The following is a 19291-nucleotide window of genomic DNA, read 5'->3' as shown; positions in this document are numbered from 1 at the left end:
CTTGAATCTTTAAACATCTAAGGTAACATGAAACTATGCTTTCTTTTAATGCAATCGGGCACTTTTTTAATAAGCAACCTGCTTGATGTCCATGCGCTAAGCACACTCATAACAGTTACTTACAATTACATCATTGTGTAGATATTAATAGTGTCTCTTCAAAAATATATCTTTTTAAAAAATATTTTTTATTTAGAAATGGTTGAACACAAAACAAAACCACAACATTTAGAAATAGAACCCAAAAAATCAAGTGATAAGAAAGTCTATCGCGTTGTTCTTCGCGCAGACCTTAAAGACTCCAAAACAGACCGCAACTACCCCCTACCCTCTCCCAACCCCCCCCCCCCCCAGCACTCCAGTGTCAAAAGTTCAGGAGAGAACTTCGGGCTCTATGGGATAAATTGTCCCAAACTGGCGCCCAAATAGCCCGAAATCTCCTCCAATGCCCAGGACCACCATGTTTAACATCCAAATATTCATATTTTAACAAAAGAAACACCTCATTTCTCCACATGGTAACGGTAGGCCACAATAAAAGAATACATTTCCTAGCCAACAGGGAAGCTTTTTGTAACAGTTGAGAATGACCCCTAGACAGTTCCAAAGAAGAAAATTGTGAAAAAAGCATAACATTCGCCTGCAGAGGAAGTAAAAAATATATCTTTTACCCAACCCCCTTTTTACAAAACAGTAGTGCGGTTTTTATCATCGGCCGTGGCGGTAACAGCTCCGATGCTCAAAGAATTCCTATGAGCATCGGAGCTATTACCAATGTGGCCGGCGATAAAAAAACACGCTACTGTTTTGTAAAAAAGGGGGGGTGGATTTATTGTAGTAAAGATATATATTTTCACTAAAGATTTTCCATGATGCCAGTTTACACTCTCCCTCTATGGTGATATTGATCCTTACTGGTGGTTGAATAATATGCACTTATTACGCATAGTACCATTAATCTTACATATGTTTAGTTCCTCCCCCCCCTCCTTTAACAAAATCGTAGCGCCAGCTGCGGCAGTAACAGCTCCAGTGCTCATAGAATTCCTATGAGCGTCAGAGCTGTTACTGCCGCGGCCAGCGCTGTAAACCGTGCTACGGTTTTGTAATAGGGGGAGGGGGGTTGTCTGATCTACTTGTAAAGTTATTTTCGTTACTCGACATGTCAGGCAGTATTTTTTATTTTCATCGACAATGAAATAAATTGGTGACAGGTACCTAGTAGAAATGTGTATCAATATTAAAAATATATCTATCTATCTATTCTACACAATTTAAAATGGAATTGAATTGCATTGTGTTTAATGTGAACGGTCTGAGCGACCCTATCAAGCGTAAGAAAATATTGGATCATGTTTCTAAATTTAAACCAGACCTAGCACTGCTGCAAGAAAAGCATTTATCAGCAAGTGAATCCATAAGACTGAAAACAAAATGGCCTCTACCAGCATTATTTTCTCCATCAGAAAGAAAAAATTGGGAGTGGCAACATTAGTGAGAAATAGACCAGATATTATAGTGTCATCCCTGCTGATGCAAGAGGCAGATGGCCAATTTTCCTTCTTGTATATGTACAATTCTTATGAAAAATTATTTCTTAGTAAATGTTTTATTTTGGGGAAGAAATGTATCTTGTGTTGCTGGCTGTCTTCTGAACCACCTTCATTCTGGTATTGGAGGAATCGCCTCCATGAACTTATGGGTTGGGAAGCCCGTTTGGCTCGTTCTTCCCGACGCCGGAGCAGAGACTTTGTTCACACTTGGACGCCATATTTGAACATTTTGCCTCCTGAGAGTCGTAGCCGGGTCTTGAATAGACTCCATCTCTGACACTGTGCTTCTAGATGTCTCTGCTGTTCCCTGCATGCAAGTCTTCTGTATATGGGGGGGGATGGGGAGGGGTGGGTGGGGGGGGTTGGGTTGTCTTTGTTGGGGGGTGGGGGTATGGTGGGTCCGGGGAGGACATAAGAGTCCAGTCCTCTGCGGGTGTTTGATGAAAATGCATTCCATGGTTATTATTGCTGTTGTACTTACTGTTGCTTAATAAAATAGATTTAAACATAAAAGTCAACTTGGAAGTCAATGGAAAAGCAATATCAGTATTTGCTTATTGTGAGCTTCTATACCTTTACTAATGACTGGGGAGTCAATTCTGAGTGGTTTGCTTGAGCTTCAGTCAAAGTGTTACAATACATGAGTTAAATATGTGAATCTCACCTATTCGGTCCATGTCCTGCACACAGCTTCTATGGAACAGTTTTTTTCCGACTGGCACTTTTATCCACGTATCTTTATCATAGGATTTCATAGGGACCCTTGAAGAAGACATTCTGTCGAAACACGGACCGTGTTGGGTCCAGGGTCCAAAGCTTTTCAGCGGACTGCATCCTAGAGGTTTTTATGTGGTTTGCCAAATTTTAATATTAATAAAGTCCATCTCAGGAACATCATTTCTCCACACTGTTTTTTGTTTCTTCTTGGATTTGTCTGTGGAGATCATTGGATCAGTTCTCTTGTTTTTATCTTACCTATTTATACTATCTATATACATCTAATTATTGTGTCTGTATTTTGTCATATACAGTGGAACCTCAATTTGCGAGTAACCCGGTTTGCGAGTGTTTTGCAAGACGAGCAAAACACTCAGCAAACTTTTGACTCGCAAACCGAGCACTGCCCCGATAAACGAGCACTTACAGTCCAGGAAGCGCCGCTTTGGGGGATTCCTCTTCCGTCTTCCGGCCGGCCTTCCACGTCGGGTGCCTTCCGCAGGTTGGAGGACCTCTGTCTGGACCTGCGCAGCCGGGTGCCATCCCCCCTGCGCGTTGCGTGTGACGCGCACAGCGTCAATCATCGGTGTTGTGCATGTCGTGCACGGCGTGCGGGTGGGGCAGTGCTCGGCTGCGTGGACTCGGGTGGGGGCTTTCCAGCATGCAAGGGGCATCCGACGTGGAGGGCTGGCCGGCAGATGGAGGAGGCCCTCTGAAGCGGCACTGCAGGTTCTCCGGCGGCTGGCACATTAAAGGCATCCCCCCGAAGTGGCACTGTGGGGTTGTTCTTCATGACAGACGGAGGAGACAGCGCTGCAGCACCCGGCCCCGACAGGTACATATCCTGGGTTCTGAAACCAATCGTTGCTGTTGCCACTATTGTCTATGGGGATCTTTGCTTTTAATTAACGAGCATTTTGGATTACGAGCATGCTCCTGGAACGGATTATGCTCGTAATCCAAAGTACCACTGTACTTGTCTTTCTTTGTATTATTTGTGAGTTCACCCTTTGATGGGGGAAGGGGGGTAGCCTGCTGTTTCCTCCATGTTGCTCTTCCCTTGTTAAAACAAAACAAAAAAACAACAGGGCCTACAGTACAAGTACACAACAAGAAAACAAAACTGCAGGAAAATGTACAGGGTACAGGAATTTTAATTAAGCAAAAACACTAAGGGCTCCTTTTACAAAGGTACATTAGGGCTTAAACGCGCGGAATGCCACGCGCGCTAGCCGCTACCGCCTCCTCTTGAGCAGGCGGTAATTTTTCGGGTAGCATGCACCATAGCGCGCGCTAATCCGGTGCATGCACTAAAAACGCTAGCGCACCTTTGTAAAAGGAGCCCAAAAACCAAACACGTAAAAATCTATAAAATAGTATCAAACACATAAAAATCCATATAATAATTTCAAAGTTCTGGTCCTAATATTCGTGTGTTTGATACTATTTTATGGACTTTTATGTGTTTGGTTTTAGTTGGGTTTTTTTTTTTTTTTTTTTTTGCTTACTTAAAATTTCTGCACCCTGTACATTTTCCTGCTGTTTTGTTTTGTTATCGTGCTCTTCCCTTGTTAACCATTTTTGCCAAGTTATGTTGTAGCTCACTGCCATTGGTCAGCTTTATCTCTTTTGCAAACAGCATAGAACCAGAAGGGTTTTGTGATATATAAATAAAAATTTATGCTATGTTATTAAATATATATGGCCCTAATATAGACAATCATATTTTATGATGAGTTAGCAGATTGTCCAGTAAGAGATTATGATATTACAATTATAGTTGGCGATGACTTCAACAATGTGCTAGACTCCATGCTTGATAGAAAATCAACTGCATTATTCAAAAAAACTACCCCCCCCCCCCTTTAGGCTTCTTTTTATCGTCGGCCATGACCGTATTAGTTCCGACACTGATAGGAATTCTATAGCATCGGAGCTAATGCCGCCGCAGCCAGTGGCTTCGTAAAAGGAGCCCTAAATCTTGGTATAGACTGCAAGATCTGATACAGCAGTTTAAATTGATTGATCCATGGAGAATCACCCATCTTATGGAAAAAAGCCTACTCTTTTTTTCTCTGCTCCACACTCAACTTATACAAGAATTGATTTTTATCTCATTAGCAATTCTCTGGCCAAAAATATTGAGTCATCAGAAAGTAAAGACATAACTCTAGTAGATCATGCTCCAGTAATGCTAAAACTTATAAATATATGCAGAGCTGCTAATGAATATCAATGACGATTTAATACTGCCGTATTATTGGAGGATGGCTTTAATGAAAAAGTGAAGGAAAGAACACTTCGCCTTGAGATATAGACAAACAATAGGAAAGGCAAGGGAGGCGTCTATTCAACCAAACAAATAGTCTTTATTGGAAATCGATGGTCCCAACAACGATCCTAGTTTCGGTGTGTAAAACAATGCCTTCCTCAGAAGACACTTGGATTAGATGGCTGACCGAAACTAGGATCCTTGTTGGGTCCATTGATTTACAATAAAGACTGTTTGTTTGGCTGAATAGACACCTCCCTTGTCTTTCTTTTGGATGGTTTTAAACATATTTCGTATTTCTTTATTTATACCCCACCTTTCCCAAGGCGGGTCACAGTAAAGTACAAACAGAATCACATACAATACAACAAATCCAATGTCAATATAACATTTAAATAATAATAATGTAAAGCCTCCTAAAATTACAAAGAGGCTACCAGCGCCTCGCATCAAAAAACTATAAATCAAGTTCCATATTTCATCTTACAGAACAGATGTTTCTTCAACGTTTTCTTAAAACTACTCAAACTAGATTGCTGTCGTAAATATCCCGGATGTTTATTCCACTCGCGAGGACTCACACATGAAAATATGCTAGCTGAAGACACGGCTAGCCACAGCTGTTTCACTGGCGGAAAATGTAGGTCATCGTGAGTCACCGAGCGCATATATCAGAGGTAGCATCATCTCATTTACAGCACATAATAAAAAAGAAAGAAATAATGAACTACACGAATTAGAAAAAAAACCATCAAGGAAACTGGGAAAATTCCCCCATAAGAACCATCCTATAGATATTAATATAAGAGGGAAAATTCTGAGCTCTCTTGGGAGAACGGTATATAAAAATGAATAAAATAATAAATCAAAAAGTAAAGGCAAAACTACACTTAAGTCAAGTGTGAGCAATTTTTCCACATGGTCCCCATGTGTTTCAACTGGCTTCTGCATTCCTGCAAAGAAGTTTTTCGGCTGTTCATTATGCTTTGTCTTTTGTTATCGGGGTCGCAGTGATCCACCCATATCTCGCGTTGTCGGTGACAATTCTCTCCAGAAAACTTGGATCTTCTTCAAAGCTTCTCAGGAACTAGGTTGCAACCTCCACACGCTGTTGCTTGGGCAGATCAGTAAGCTGCTTGGGAACCCATTGTGCGCAGACGTTCCTGTATCCCCAGTTCATCATGCATTATGGCAAATGCAGATCCATAGTTGATATCCAAATCTGCAGCCAATTGAGACACCGTTATCTCCAAACTGGACCAAAGCATCCACCCTGTCAATGTGCTCTTGTGTGCCTGATGTTGATGGGTGACCAGAATGACTTTTGTTGGTTATACCTGGTCTTTCCGTTTTAAACCTTTTTGCCCACTCATAAACCTTTCGTTGATTCATGGTGCTATGTCCACAGCGAGTCAATATCCGACAGTGAATTTCCACTCCCTCTGCCCAAAGAAAGCGCACTACTCATGTTGTTCTTCAATGGTGCAATCTTGCAATGGAGCATCCATTTTTCTTTTCTTTTTCTAACATTTCAAATTTACAATCTCTTTAATATATCCATGATAATGACATTTCAGTAATATAATAATAATTTTATTCTTATATACCGCCATACCAAAAAAGTTCTAGGCGGTTCACAACAAGGTGAGCTAATAAATGGGATACAGATAAAATACAAATTAGAATAATGGACTTAAAAACAGATCAAGACAGAAAGAATTTGCAATATAATGCAGAAAATACCGGCATGGCAGGGAAAGAAGTAATACATAGAACAGATCAAATACATCAAGTTGAATATAAGGAACTTGATTGAAAAAATGAAGCAGAATGCATTAAGATACCAGCCTATCAAAGAGTTGAGTCTTTAACATATATATATCTATATATATTTATATCTATCTATCTATCTATATACAGTCAAATTTCAGTTTGCGAGTGTTTTGCAAGATGAGCATTTTGAATTACGAGCATGCTCTTGGAATGGATTATTCTCGTAATCCAAGGTACCACTGTATAAGAAAAGGAAATCAAAATATTGGGAAAAAAATATCATCTTGAAACAGTCCACAATTTGTCAGAAATAGGATCCAAGATACATAAGAATAATCAATAAGGAGGAAAAAAATCATTCTCTGGAGGCTTTCCTGCAACATTGTCTCAGCCCAATCACAGCATTCCCTCCCCATTGGAGAGCCACACAGACACCTTAATCTCCTCTTTAGCTACAAAAAAATCCAAAAGCTGTTTAAGGTCAAAAAAGGTACAAGTTAAACCCTCAAGCAAAACAAAACAAATACAAGGAAACTTCAATACCTAATTGGCCCCCAAAACAATCATTCTTGGTCTATAAGCCAAGAATGACTGGTGCCTCTTTTGTGTGTCTCTAGATAAATCAGGAAAAATCCAAATATTTGAATCCATAAACTGCTGATTAATATTACAGAAATACAAATGTAAAACATTATTGTGACCGAAAATAAAAACACTGTGGAGAAGATGATGTCCAAGATGTAGGCTTTATTGACAATACAGTCAATTAATCCACATGATGAAATATCTAGGACCCAAATGATTGGGGACTATGGACCCAATGAAGTCCGTGTTTTGACAACCCTGTCTTCCTCAGGAGTCCTTGAAAGTCCTAATGCAAAAAAAAAACGTGGATCAAAGGCTAAAAACTAAGATGGTCAAATATGAGAGTAAAGCGATCCTGGTCGAGAACTCTTGGACATCATCTTCTCCACAGTGTTTTTGTTTTCGGTTGCTTTCCGGTTCTGTGAAACATTATTGTGATCCAGCTCCAAAGCAAATGTTACAATTAGGGTTAGTCTCTGGGTAACTATTTCAAGAGATGATTCCAGAAAGTCAGTTAAGTTCACCATTGGATCTGGTCTCCCCGATGTCCCAGCACCTCCCGTTTCTTTCCCAGAAACATACTGAGCTTTAACAATCGGTTGAAGTGCTTCATTCAGTATCTTAAGGATCTCCTTCAAATATCATCTCACCAAGTCCACTACTGATATCAAAGGGGACTTGGGATAATTTAAAAATCTTAAATTATTTCTTCTTTATTTTTTAGTTCAAAGATTTTATTGATTTTAATATATAGTAAGTACAGGAATTGTTAATAGGGCATGAAAACAATATGCCGTACAAAGCAAGAAATCATAGAGTATTGACAAATTATTCCTTCTTAATTGATTTTCCAAACATTCAATCTTTCGTTGGGTTAAGGTCTTATCTTTCACCAAAGCTACTTCCAGATTCTGTACCTCCTCCACTTTCTACTCCATAGTTGTTACTTTCTCCAATTGTTGAACTAAGCCTTGGGACTGAGAAGCAATTTGTTCGGAAACATTTTTCATTTCACCTTCCATTTTGTCCACTCTTCTCAAAAAAGAGGAATTTAAGTCCTGTATAGCCTCCCAAAGTACATCTAAGGTTACAACAGCTGGCTTCTTATTTTTCACACCTGCAGAACTTTCAGAAGGGTCTTTCCCCCAACATGCCCCACTCATAGCTTCAGCTGGATCCAAAGTCTGTGGAGTGGATACCCTCACTGACACGCCTCGCTGTGGGGAGGAAAACTCTATCAGAGAGAGGTTCACGGACAGCGATAGAGAAGCTTGAGTTCCCTCCAAGCTTCCATGCCTACACTCTTTATCCAGTAGACTCCTTTCAGGCTGCAGGTGGGCCGCTCTATTCTCAAGACTCAACAAGATCCTATTGCCACTAGCACAACTCACATGCACATTTTGTGAGCATTGTGCTTGCACAGAAGAGACAACTGACGTGGGTCCAGTCGACATTCTGTAATCCTCCAAGGTAGTTTGTTTCATCGGCGGTACTTGGCTCACCACCAGGACTAGGACTTTCGCCATTCCCTTTCTCTTGCCCATTTTCCCAGCAAGAGAACTAATGTGCTCACCACCACGGAGCTCCAAAAAAGCCGACCTCTCCAGCCTCTCAGCAAGATGCCATCTTGGATGAGCATCCATGTTTCTGACCTCGTGGCTGCAACATGATTAAAAGCTGAGCGCTGCACTGTGCATGGATGAACTATCCAACAGGCAATGTACGAGTACTTATGTTGCATTTAGCTAGCTCTGTTCTGGTTATCGCGTAATTTAACAATGGACCAGATGGATTCCATCAGAATTTTATCAGACTTTTAAACATGTTTTAGTAGCACACTTACTAGAGTTCTTCAAACACCTAATCCAATCGGTCAGGTATGTGGTACTTAAAGCTACAGTCATTGTTTTGCCAAGACCAGGTAAAGACGCCACACATGTTCAGAACTATCGTCTGTTTTACATTACATTACATTACATTAGGGATTTCTATTCCGCCATTACCTTGCGGTTCAAGGCGGCTTACTAAAGAATTATAAAACAGGGTTACAATGGGATAACAATAGAATTGCTAGAATGGTAGAGAGTAGATCTTTTGACATTTCTTTGGTAGTTAAGAACGGGGAGGCTTAGCAGAAGATTTGTAAACTACAATTGTCCTTGCTATGATAGTAAAGGGTCGATCCTTTGTCTATAATTAGTGTTGTTGAGAGAGCGTGAGGTTAGGGCTGTTTCAGGAATTTCTTGAAAAGTATGGTTTTTAGTTCTTTTCTGAATGTCCTGTAGTCTGGGGTGGACACCAGGAGGTTGGAGATCTGGCCGTCCAGTCTTGCTGCTTGAGTGGTCAGGAGGCCGTCGTGTAGTTTTGATCATTTTACTTCTTTGGTCGGGGGGGGGGGAATGAATGGGGAGTGTGTTTTTCTATGTCTGGTTGTGGATGCTGGGATGAGGTGGTTGTTCAGGTAGGACGGGCTGTCTCCGTTAAGAGTTTTAAATAACATGCAGAAGAATTTGAATTGTATTCTTTCTTGGATTGGTAGCCAATGTGAGTTGATGTAGGCTTCTGTGATATGGTCATATTTTCTCAATGAGTAGATGAGTCTTAAAGCTGTATTTTGAATTGTTTGTAGTTGTTTGGTCATAAAGGTTGGGCATGGGAGGTAGAGGATGTTTCAATAGTCCAGTAGTCCTAGGATTAGGGATTGTACTATAAGCTGGAATTGTGTTCTTTCAAAGAATTTCCGGATTTGTCTGAGGTTTCTCATGATAAATATGGATGCAAAATTATCCCCCTCTTTTACTAAGGCATCGCATGGGTTTTAGCGCTGGCAGCGGCGGTAACTGCTCCGACGCTTATAAGAATTCTATGAGCATTGGAGCAGTTACCGCCACTGCCGGTGCTAAAATCTGCACTAGGCCTTCGTAAAAGAAGGGGATATATGCAAAAAGGGTTACTAAATATAATATAACATTAAGATGCACTATGTCAGAGGGTGTGTTACTAACACAGTACAGGCTAGATAACCATTTTCAAATGGAGGAAAAAGCCTCAGACAAGGGCCCTCGCACCTCCACAATGGTGGAATAACGGTGGTGGAGCGTTCACCTCACTGGCTAAAAAGCCTCCTTCAAATGAAACAAGCACTGCGCTGTGTTATGCTTGACTTGGAAGATGCTGTAAGATAGATGAAAAAATAAATTAAACTTATCTTCCGTTGATCGGATCCAAAGATGTAGGAGACGCGTTCAGCGTCCAAACTAAAGTTTGATCGGGTACGTTACTCCCCGAGGCAGCTGAATTGTGAAACGCTGGCCATCGTTGGTGTACCGATCAACGGAAGATAAGTTGAATTTATTTTTTCATCTATCTTGCAGCATCTTCCAAGTCAAGCATAACACAGTGCAGTGCTTGTTTCATTTGAAGGAGGTTTTTTAGCCAGTGAGGTGAATGCTCCACCACCGTTATTCCACCATTGTGGAGGTGGGAGGGCCCTTGTCTGAGGTTTTTTCCTCCGTTTGAAAATGGTTATCTAGCCTGTACTGTGTTATTAACGGTTCACGGAAGTTTCGCCCCCCACATTTCGCCCCCAGCAATTCGCCCCTCACATTTCGCCCCCGCACATTTCACCCCCCGGATGTTTCGCCCCCACACATTTCGCCCCCGCACATTTCGCCCCCCGGATGTTTCGCCCCCACACATTTCGCCCCCGCACATTTCGCCCCTGAGTGTCAGACTATTCCTCTCGCAGGCGATTTCTTTGCCGACACGACGGCAGGCTACAAATTCAAAGTGCACAGCTGGCTGTTCTCACTGCCTCTAATGTCGGCCCTGCAGCTCCGGACTTCCCCACACCTGCTCTCTCCCCCCCCCCCCCGATCACTATTATTTTAAATGTTATGGCAGCCACGGCGCTGTATCCATCGGAGGAGACTTCTAACCTCGGCCATGAAGTTGCTGTTGCAGGAAGAGTTCCGGGGCAGGCCGAGGTTAGAAGTCTCCTCCGATGGATACAGCGCCGTGGCTGCCATAACATTTAAAATAATAGTGATCGGGGGGGGGGGGAGAGATCAGGTGTGGGGAAGTCCGGAGCTGCAGGGCCGGCGTTAGAGGGAGTAAGAGCTGATGGTGCCACAGGGTCCCGCGTTGGGGGGGGGAGGGAGGAAGAAAGAAGATGGGGGTCATAATCCAACGCTACCTCGGCCTGAGGTGTGGGGAAGTCCGGAGCTGCAGGGCCGGCGTTAGAGGGAGTAAGAGCTGATGGTGCCACAGGGTCCCGCGTTGGGGGGGGGAGGGAGGAAGAAAGAAGATGGGGGTCATAATCCAACGCTACCTCGGCCTGCCCCGGAACTCTTCCTGCAGCCACCACCCGCCTAGGCAGGAACATGAAGTTGCTGTTGCAGGAAGAGTTCCGGGGCAGGCCGAGGTTAGAAGTCTCCTCCGATGGATACAGCGCCGCGGCTGCCATAACATTTAAAATAATAGTGATCGGGGGGGGGGGGGGAAGAGCAGGTGTGGGGAAGTCCGGAGCTGCAGGGCCGGCGTTAGAGGGAGTAAGAGCTGATGGTGCCACAGGGTCCCGCGTTGGGGGGGGGAGGGAGGAAGAAAGAAGATGGGGGTCATAATCCAACGCTCAGGGGCGAAATGTGTGGGGGCAAAACATCCGGGGGGCGAAATGTGTGGGGGCGAAATGTGTGGGGGCGAAATGTGTCTGGGGGCGAAATGTGGGGGGCGAAATGTGAGGGGCGAATTGCTGGGGGCGAAATGTGGGGGGCGAACCTTCCGGATCCCGTTATTAACACACCCTCTGACATAGTGCATCTTACTATTGTGGAAGTGTCTTATTTAATTACTGTTGGTTTTCACAATATCCGAGTTCTCTTGACTAACTATAATACATCCAGATCAAAATGGCTTCATGAACAGAAGATTATCCTGTGACAATACTATGAGGGGGTGCTGAAAAGTTCTCAACCCGACCAACCAATTTCCTAAATTCTGAGTGTTATTTTGCCACTGTAGCTGAAAGAGTGTTGTTTTCTTATTTCATTAAGTGCCAATTTGCAGAAAAGAAAATTCTATGTTTTAACATTGTTTCAAATCATTGATTGACCCATATCCACGTCATTCTCTTCTTGGGTGGCCCGAGAACTTTTCAGTGCCCCCTCGTAGAATGTTTGCCAATAACAATAATAAGCAACAAATCCTAACAATGGGATTGGATGCCGATAAAGCATTTGATAGGGTAGAATGGTCTTTTATATTTGAGGTTTTCAATTGGTTTGATGTCCCAACCCCGTTTATTAAAGTTCTTCATTGCCAACTGACTAGAAGGATAGAAATCAACAATCGGTTTATCAGAACTTTTTCATCTATCAAGGGGAACAAGACAAAGTTGTCCACTATCACCCCTGTTATTCAACATAGTCTTGGAACCATTACTTTTAGCGATAAGTCATAACAAAAATATGAAAGGAATTCCACATGGAAATGATGAAGTTAAAATTTAGGCATATGCTGGCAATATCTTCATATACACTACACTTGATTCCATAATACATTTTATGGAAACAATTAAGCAATATGCTAGAGTGTCAAGATATAAACGGAATACATCAAAAACAGAGATATTGCCTTCTAATTGTTCTGAAATTGGAGATATCATTGGACATATATTTTGGACCTACAATAGAAGAAACAACTGAATACAAAATCAACTACATAATGGAATTGATAAACAGTTGTTGGTCTCCCGTGAAATTGTCCTGGTGGGGTCACCTGGACACTATCAAATGATCATATTACCCATTATTAATTACGTACTTAGCATGCTGTCTTTTTTCCTTAACAAGTCAATATATATAAAAAAAAATAGAGGAGACATGTTAGAAACCTTCAAGATCCTGAAGGGCATAGAGAAAGTGGATAAGGACAGATTCTTCGAACTGCGAGGAACCACGAGCACCAGGGGTCATTCGGAGAAATTGAAAGGGGACAGGTTTAGAACCAATGCTAGGAAGTTCTTTTTTACCCAGAGGGTGGTGGACGCATGGAATGCTCTTCCGAAGGTTGTAAAAGGCGAGAGCACAGTAAAGGGGTTTAAGGAAGGTTTGGATAGGTACCTAAAGGATAAAGGGATTGAGGGGTACAGATAGCAGCAGAGGTAGGTTATAGAAGTAGAGGTTGATTATAAAGGTCAAGAATTCACTTCACAGGTCAAGGACCTGATGGGCTGCCGCGGGAGCGGGCCGCTGGGCGAGATGGACCTCCGGTCTGACCCAGTGGAGGCAACAAAAAAAAATAAAAATTTTTTTTTAAAAACCACTCTGAGGAAGAATAAAGTTCTCTACTTCAGCCTGGAAAAATTAAATTGCAACAAATCCAAAGGTGGAGTTAATTTTCCCAGCTTTTATGAATATCATATTGCTTTTATATTAAGACAGAACATCATATACAATTTGCTCCTACGTGGTTAGAACATCAGAAGTAACACCATTGAAATATATACCATGTATGGCATTGACTAACAATTCAATATCCAATAAGAACATAACAATAGCTTCACTGGGTCAGACCAATGGTCCATCTAGCCCAGTATCCCATCTTCGCAGAGGCCAATCCAAGTCACAAGTACCTGGCAAAACAACCTTATATAGTAGCAACCTATGTCTGTCTCAATAGCAACCTATGGAGATTTGCTCCAGGAACTTGTCCAAACCTCTTTTTAAAACCAGCTACATTAACTACTCTTACCACATCCTCTAGCAACGCATTCCAGAACTTAACTATTTTCTGATGTAATGTTCTTGCCACCATAACTGCCTTTGAAGAAATGGGTGTTGTTGTTTTTTTATTATGTTCCTAAATTGTACTTTTTCTTGTGCTTTTATTATGCATGTTGGGAGGGGGAGAGGGGTTGTTAACCAGAGATCTGTGAGCTGTGTTAGCTATGAAACCTATCTCCATTGTATTTTTCTATTAAAACACTATACTCTGAAAATGCTCTATACTCTGAAATAGAGCCTGCCTACAGTCAAGAAGTGTGGGAAGGAGGCTAGCAAATGTGTATATACCAAGTTCCTGCCCAATAAAACAGCTGCCCAATAAACCAGAATGCATTATCTTTAATGTCAAAGTAAGTAATTTGTGTTGAATGTGATATTTCACTAGAAGCCAGTAATGTTCCTTCAATAGAGGGGTAACATGGTCAAACCGACATTTATGTGTTATTACTGTAGTCAGATTGAAGTGTGCTGAATAGTTTGAAGTTTCTTGGTACAGAATGAAGGGAGACCTGCGTAGATGATATTACAGTAGTCTAACTTAGAAGTAATGTAGCATATGAAATATCGTCAATGTAGGACCGAATGAAGCGGATGAATCTCAGTGAATAAAAGCAAGATTTAACCACAGCTGAAATCTGTGAACTGAAAGTAAGAGCACTGCCAAAAAGGACTCCTAGGTAATGTATCATATGTGTTAATTTATTTATTAATTTATTTATTTAATTAGATTTTTATCCCGTCCTCCCGGGAGCTCAGAACGGGTTACAAGCCAACATTCACAGTATGTTACATTGGACAGTACGTTTGGCAATACAATACCATACAATACATAAGGACAAGGCTGGACAGTACAGTAACTTAAGGACAGCTTGGGTGGGGACGTTCATAGGAAATTCCTGGGGAGATAATACAGTAGATTGGACCAGAGGGTCACCAACTAGTGGTTGTTGGTGGGAGAGTTGAGGGGATTGTTTGCGGCTGGACCTTTAGTTGAAGAGAGAGGTCTTCACAGCTCTTCGGAAGATCATTAATGAGTTCTGTGATCTGATTTGTGGGGGGAGTTGGTTCCAGAGCTGTGGGATGAAGTGGCTGTAGGAGCGTTTGCTGGCGGTTTCCGGTTTCTATCAGGAGAGACCTTCCTGGGGAGATGCACAGTCATCTCTCTGCTCTAGAGCGGAGGGGGCGGGTAGGGGCATGCAGGTGTAGCTTGGATCTTATGTAGGCTGGGGTGGTGGCATGGAATCTTTTATGCACTATTACAAGAGCCTTGAATGTGCAGCTTTGTTGATTGGTAGCCAGTGCTCTGTGCGGAGGGCTGGGGAGATGGGGTCATGATAATTGAGGTTGTATAGGAGGCAGATCGCTGCATTTTAGACGCGCTGGAGGCATATGAGTTCCTTTTTTGCTACTCCATTAAAGATGGAGTTGCAATAATCCATCCTGGAGAGAACATAGGTGTAGAGGAGTTGAGATAGGTCCAGTTTGGAGATATAGGGTTTGATCCTTTTCAGTTGGCGGAGGCAGTAGAAGGAAGCAGAGACCACATGGGAGATGTGGATGGATAGGGACAGGTGGACGTCCAATGTTACTCCAAAGCTACGTACCTAGTCTGCTGCTGTTAGGGAGGTAGATTTCCATGATAGTGTTGGGCAGGTGTATTTGGTTTTTTCTTTCTAATCCATAAGAGTTCGGTCTTTGTGGCGTTTAGCTGCAGTTTGTTATTTGTCATCCAGTTTTTCATGTCGGAAAGGCAAAGTTGGAGGTTGGCAATTTGGGCTGATCGATTTTCATCTAGTGGGAGGAGTAGTTGAATGTTGTCGGCATAGGAGTGGATTTTGATGTATTTTGGGGCTATATCAATGACTGGTCTGATGTAGAGGTTAAATAGGAGGGAGGACAACAGGGCACCTTGGGGAATACCATATTTGATAGGTTTGGGTTCTGACTTGTGTGGTCCTAGTAGGACTGTTTGAGTTCTCTGATGCAGAGGGCTGGGGAGATGGAGACTGAGGACTACAGAGAGCAGAAATCCAAAGAGCAGATGATTTTACACGGTTGAGAATTAACCTATTTTGATTGAGCCAGTCATCAATGGAATTCAGGCATGACATGATGAAGACAAGAAACTGCTCATTTAGGATGAGCTGACATACCTCTGATTTGAGGCACTCAGACAGCACACGCGCCTCCCAACGTGTCCCTTTTTGCTCTGAGCCTTGTAACTCTGACTTTTGATAAAAGCAGGCACTTTCCAAGCAATCAGCACTGACTGCTTAATTTGCTACTAAATTAGGCATGCACAAATTTATTGAGACGCTCTCTGAAGATTGGAAGGATATTCTTTTGTGCAGGCAATCAAAATCTGACCCACCAGCTTTTCCTAAGCCAGCAGAAACAAATGGACAGAAAAGGTTTTTTAATCTTAGCATTCAGCCTATTAAAAAACACACACACACAACCCCCCCCTTCCACCAAGAAAACCCCCCAGAGCTCTCTTTATAGAATAGCATTTAGGGCCTAATTCTATTAATGGTATTTAATTGGTAGGTGTCATTGAAAACAGAACCTACCACATTACATTACATTAGGGATTTCTATTCCACCATTACCTTGCGGTTCAAGGCGGATTACAAAAAACTTATCAAGGAAGTATTACAAAAAGATCTTACCAAAAAGATATCTGGTCATTTTCAAGGAGAGTAAGAAATGAGTATGGCATTAATGAGAGACGGGATTTGAAATTTGCGGTGCTATTTCTTTTTCAGTGATTTCTTGAAGAATATGGTTTTTATTGGTTCATAGTCTTAAGTGCGCGAGACTGACGCACGCCGACAAATGAGCGCCGACAATTCAGCGCAGGACTTCATCACGATGAAGAAAAACCTTCTTTTAAAGGGCTCCAACGGGGGGTCTTGGTGGGGAACCCCCCCCACTCTACTTAATAGTGATCGCGCTGGCGTTGGGGGGGCTTTGGGGGGATTGGAACTCCCACATTATACTGTAAACTTAACTTTTTCTCTATTTTTATAGGGAAAAAGTTACGTTTTCAGTATAATGGGGGTTACACCCCCCACGGCCCCCAATGCCAGCATAATCCCTATTAAGTAGAGTGGGGGGTTCTCCCCACACACCCCATCAGAGCCCCTTTAAAAGAAGGTTTTCCTTCGGCGCGATGAAGTCCTGCACTGAATTGTCGGCGCGTGTCTGTCTCACGCGCTTTGACCCGTCACCTTTTTATTTCTTTTCTAAATGTTTTGTAGTCTGGGGATGCCGTCAGTAGATTGGCGATTTGGTTGTCTAGTTTGGCTGCTTGAATGGCTAGGAGGCCATCATATAGTTTTTTCCGTTTGATCTCATTAATTGGGGGTATGAGAATGGGATGTGGAGTTTTCCTATGTTTGGTTGAGGTGTTGTAGAGAGGCGGTTGTTCAGATAGTTTGGGCTGTCTCCGTATAAAGTCTTAAATAGTAGACAGTAGAATTTAAATTGTATTCTTGCTGGGATTGGAAGCCAATGCGATTTGAGATATGCTTCTGTAATGTGGTCATGTTTCATCAATGAGTAGATAATAATAATAATAATAATTTTATTTTTTGTATACCGCCATACCCAGGGAGTTCTAGGCGGTTCCCATCAGTTAATCAAATTAGAAACAGTGCAGTCATTGAAGTTAACATATTAAATGCATACGATAAGAGGAAAGGAAAAGGAGGAGTCTCAGTGCTGTGTTTTGGATCGTTTGTAGTTCTTTTGTTATTGTTGCAGGGCAGGGGAGATAGAGAATATTACAGTAGTCTAGCAGGCCTGGTATTAGGGACTGTACTATGAGCTGGAATTGTGTTTTCTCAAAGAATTTCCGAACTTGTCTTAAGTTTCTCATGACTGAGAATGATTTTTGTATTGTTTTATTGATTTGCGATTGCATGGTGCAGCATCTGTCAATTGTTATTCCTAGTAATTTTAGAGTGGGCTGTATGGGGTAGTTGATTGCACTGATTTCAATGTTGGTTATGGTTGGTATTTTGTTGCTTTTGAGGAGGATGAATTTTAGTTTTGTCTGGGTTCAATTTCAGTTTATGATCTTTCATCCAAGTCGCTGCTGATTCTAGTGTTTGGTGTATTGTGTCTGTCATGGAGAGTTTTGGTTGATTGAAAGGTACGAGAATGGCGATGTCATCTGCATAGTTGTAGGAGGTTATGCCTTGTTTGTCCAGGTGGGTGCTGAGGGAGGCCGTATAGAAGTCGAAGAGTTTAGAAGATAGAGGGGATCCTTGGGGAACACCTCAGGGGTTTGACCAAACGCTGACAGGTTGGAAATACTGGGGCTATTCTCCCTGGAAAAGCGGAGACTTAGAGGAGACATGATAGAAACCTTCAAAATCCTGAAGGGCATAGAGAAGGTGGACTGGGACAGATTCTTCAGATTGTAGGGAACCACAAGTACAAGGGGGCACTCGGAGAAATTGAAAGGGGACAGGTTTAGAACAAACGCAAGGAAATTCTTTTTTACCCAGAGGGTGGTGGACACATGGAACGCGCTTCCAGAGGTTGTGATAGGCCAGAGCACGCTACAGGGGTTCAAGGAAGGTTTGGATAGGTTCCTAAAGGATAAGGGGATTGAGGGGTACAGATAGAAGTAGAGGTAGGTTATAGGAATAGTCAGGGACCACTTCACAGGTCATAGGCCTGATGGGCTGCCGCGGGAGCGGACTGCTGGGCGCGATGGACCTCTGGTCTGACCCAGTGGAGGCAACTTCTTATGTTCAAACCACGAGTATACTTCACATGCCAATCAAAGTTAGGCACTGTTTATAGAATTGTGCTAGCAGTGCCTATCTCAACTTAGGCGTCGGTATATTAAGCCATAACCACTTTTTGGGTGGGTGTGGGCTTTTTGGGTAGGCGCTGCGCCAATTTCCTCACAGAACTTAAACAAATTGTTTTTCATTGTTCTTTACTGGTGTTTTCAATTATCACACCAAGTAAGCCAATTTACAAAATTTTTATGCTGCGCGTGGAAATTGTCAGTGCGTCCCTAAGCACCATTTTTAGAATCAGGGCCTTAGTGCGAAATTATTTTTTTTTAAATTAATAATTTTATACAATATTCCCAAGCATAACATCTTGTACAGTAAGATTATAATAAAACAAATAGTGACAAAGAAAATAAATACAGTATAGAAGATATTAACATCTTAACATCTTCTCCTTGTGGAAACATCACGGGACACATCGAGTCAGAAGATGATATCTTCTGGCTCATGGGACCCTCGACCACCAGAGGGCATCCGCTGAAAATCAGGGGAGGGAAGTTTCATGGCGACTCTAGGAAGTACTTCTTCACCGAAAGAGTAGTGGATCATTGGAACAGACTCCCACTCCAGGTGATAAAGGCCAGCAGCGTGACGGATTTTAAGAGAAAATGGGATACTCACGTGGGATCTTTAAGGGAGTAAATTCAGGGGAGGGGATACTTGGAATGGGCAGACTTGGTGGGCTATTCTGCTGCTTTTTTCTATGTTTCTATGATGGCAGATAAAGGCCAAATGGCCACAGCATCCACTATCTCCTTCTCTCCCTATTGGCTAAGGCTCTTAACATTTGCATCT

The 19291-nt window shown here is 42.3% G+C and overlaps 1 protein-coding gene across 5 annotated transcripts in view; it reads right to left on the bottom strand.

Moving 5' to 3' along the window:
• Positions 1–19291, bottom strand: part of SEMA5B (semaphorin 5B) — a 653562-nt gene that overhangs the window by 338774 nt on the left and 295497 nt on the right. Inside the window, exon 1 of one of the 5 annotated variants that reach the window (XM_033946983.1) lies at positions 2218–2349. The exons of the other annotated variants lie outside the window; for them this stretch is intronic. Coding sequence (XP_033802874.1) covers positions 2218–2329 — 112 coding nt within the window. The 5' untranslated portion in view covers positions 2330–2349. Of the gene's footprint in view, positions 1–2217; positions 2350–19291 lie in introns of those variants that run through there. 5 annotated transcript variants of the gene reach the window in all.

Source organism: Geotrypetes seraphini, chromosome 5 (genome assembly GCF_902459505.1).
Source record: "Geotrypetes seraphini chromosome 5, aGeoSer1.1, whole genome shotgun sequence".
Classification (NCBI taxonomy): Eukaryota; Metazoa; Chordata; class Amphibia; order Gymnophiona; family Dermophiidae; genus Geotrypetes; species Geotrypetes seraphini.
This window is presented reverse-complemented; position numbering and strand designations above follow the sequence as displayed.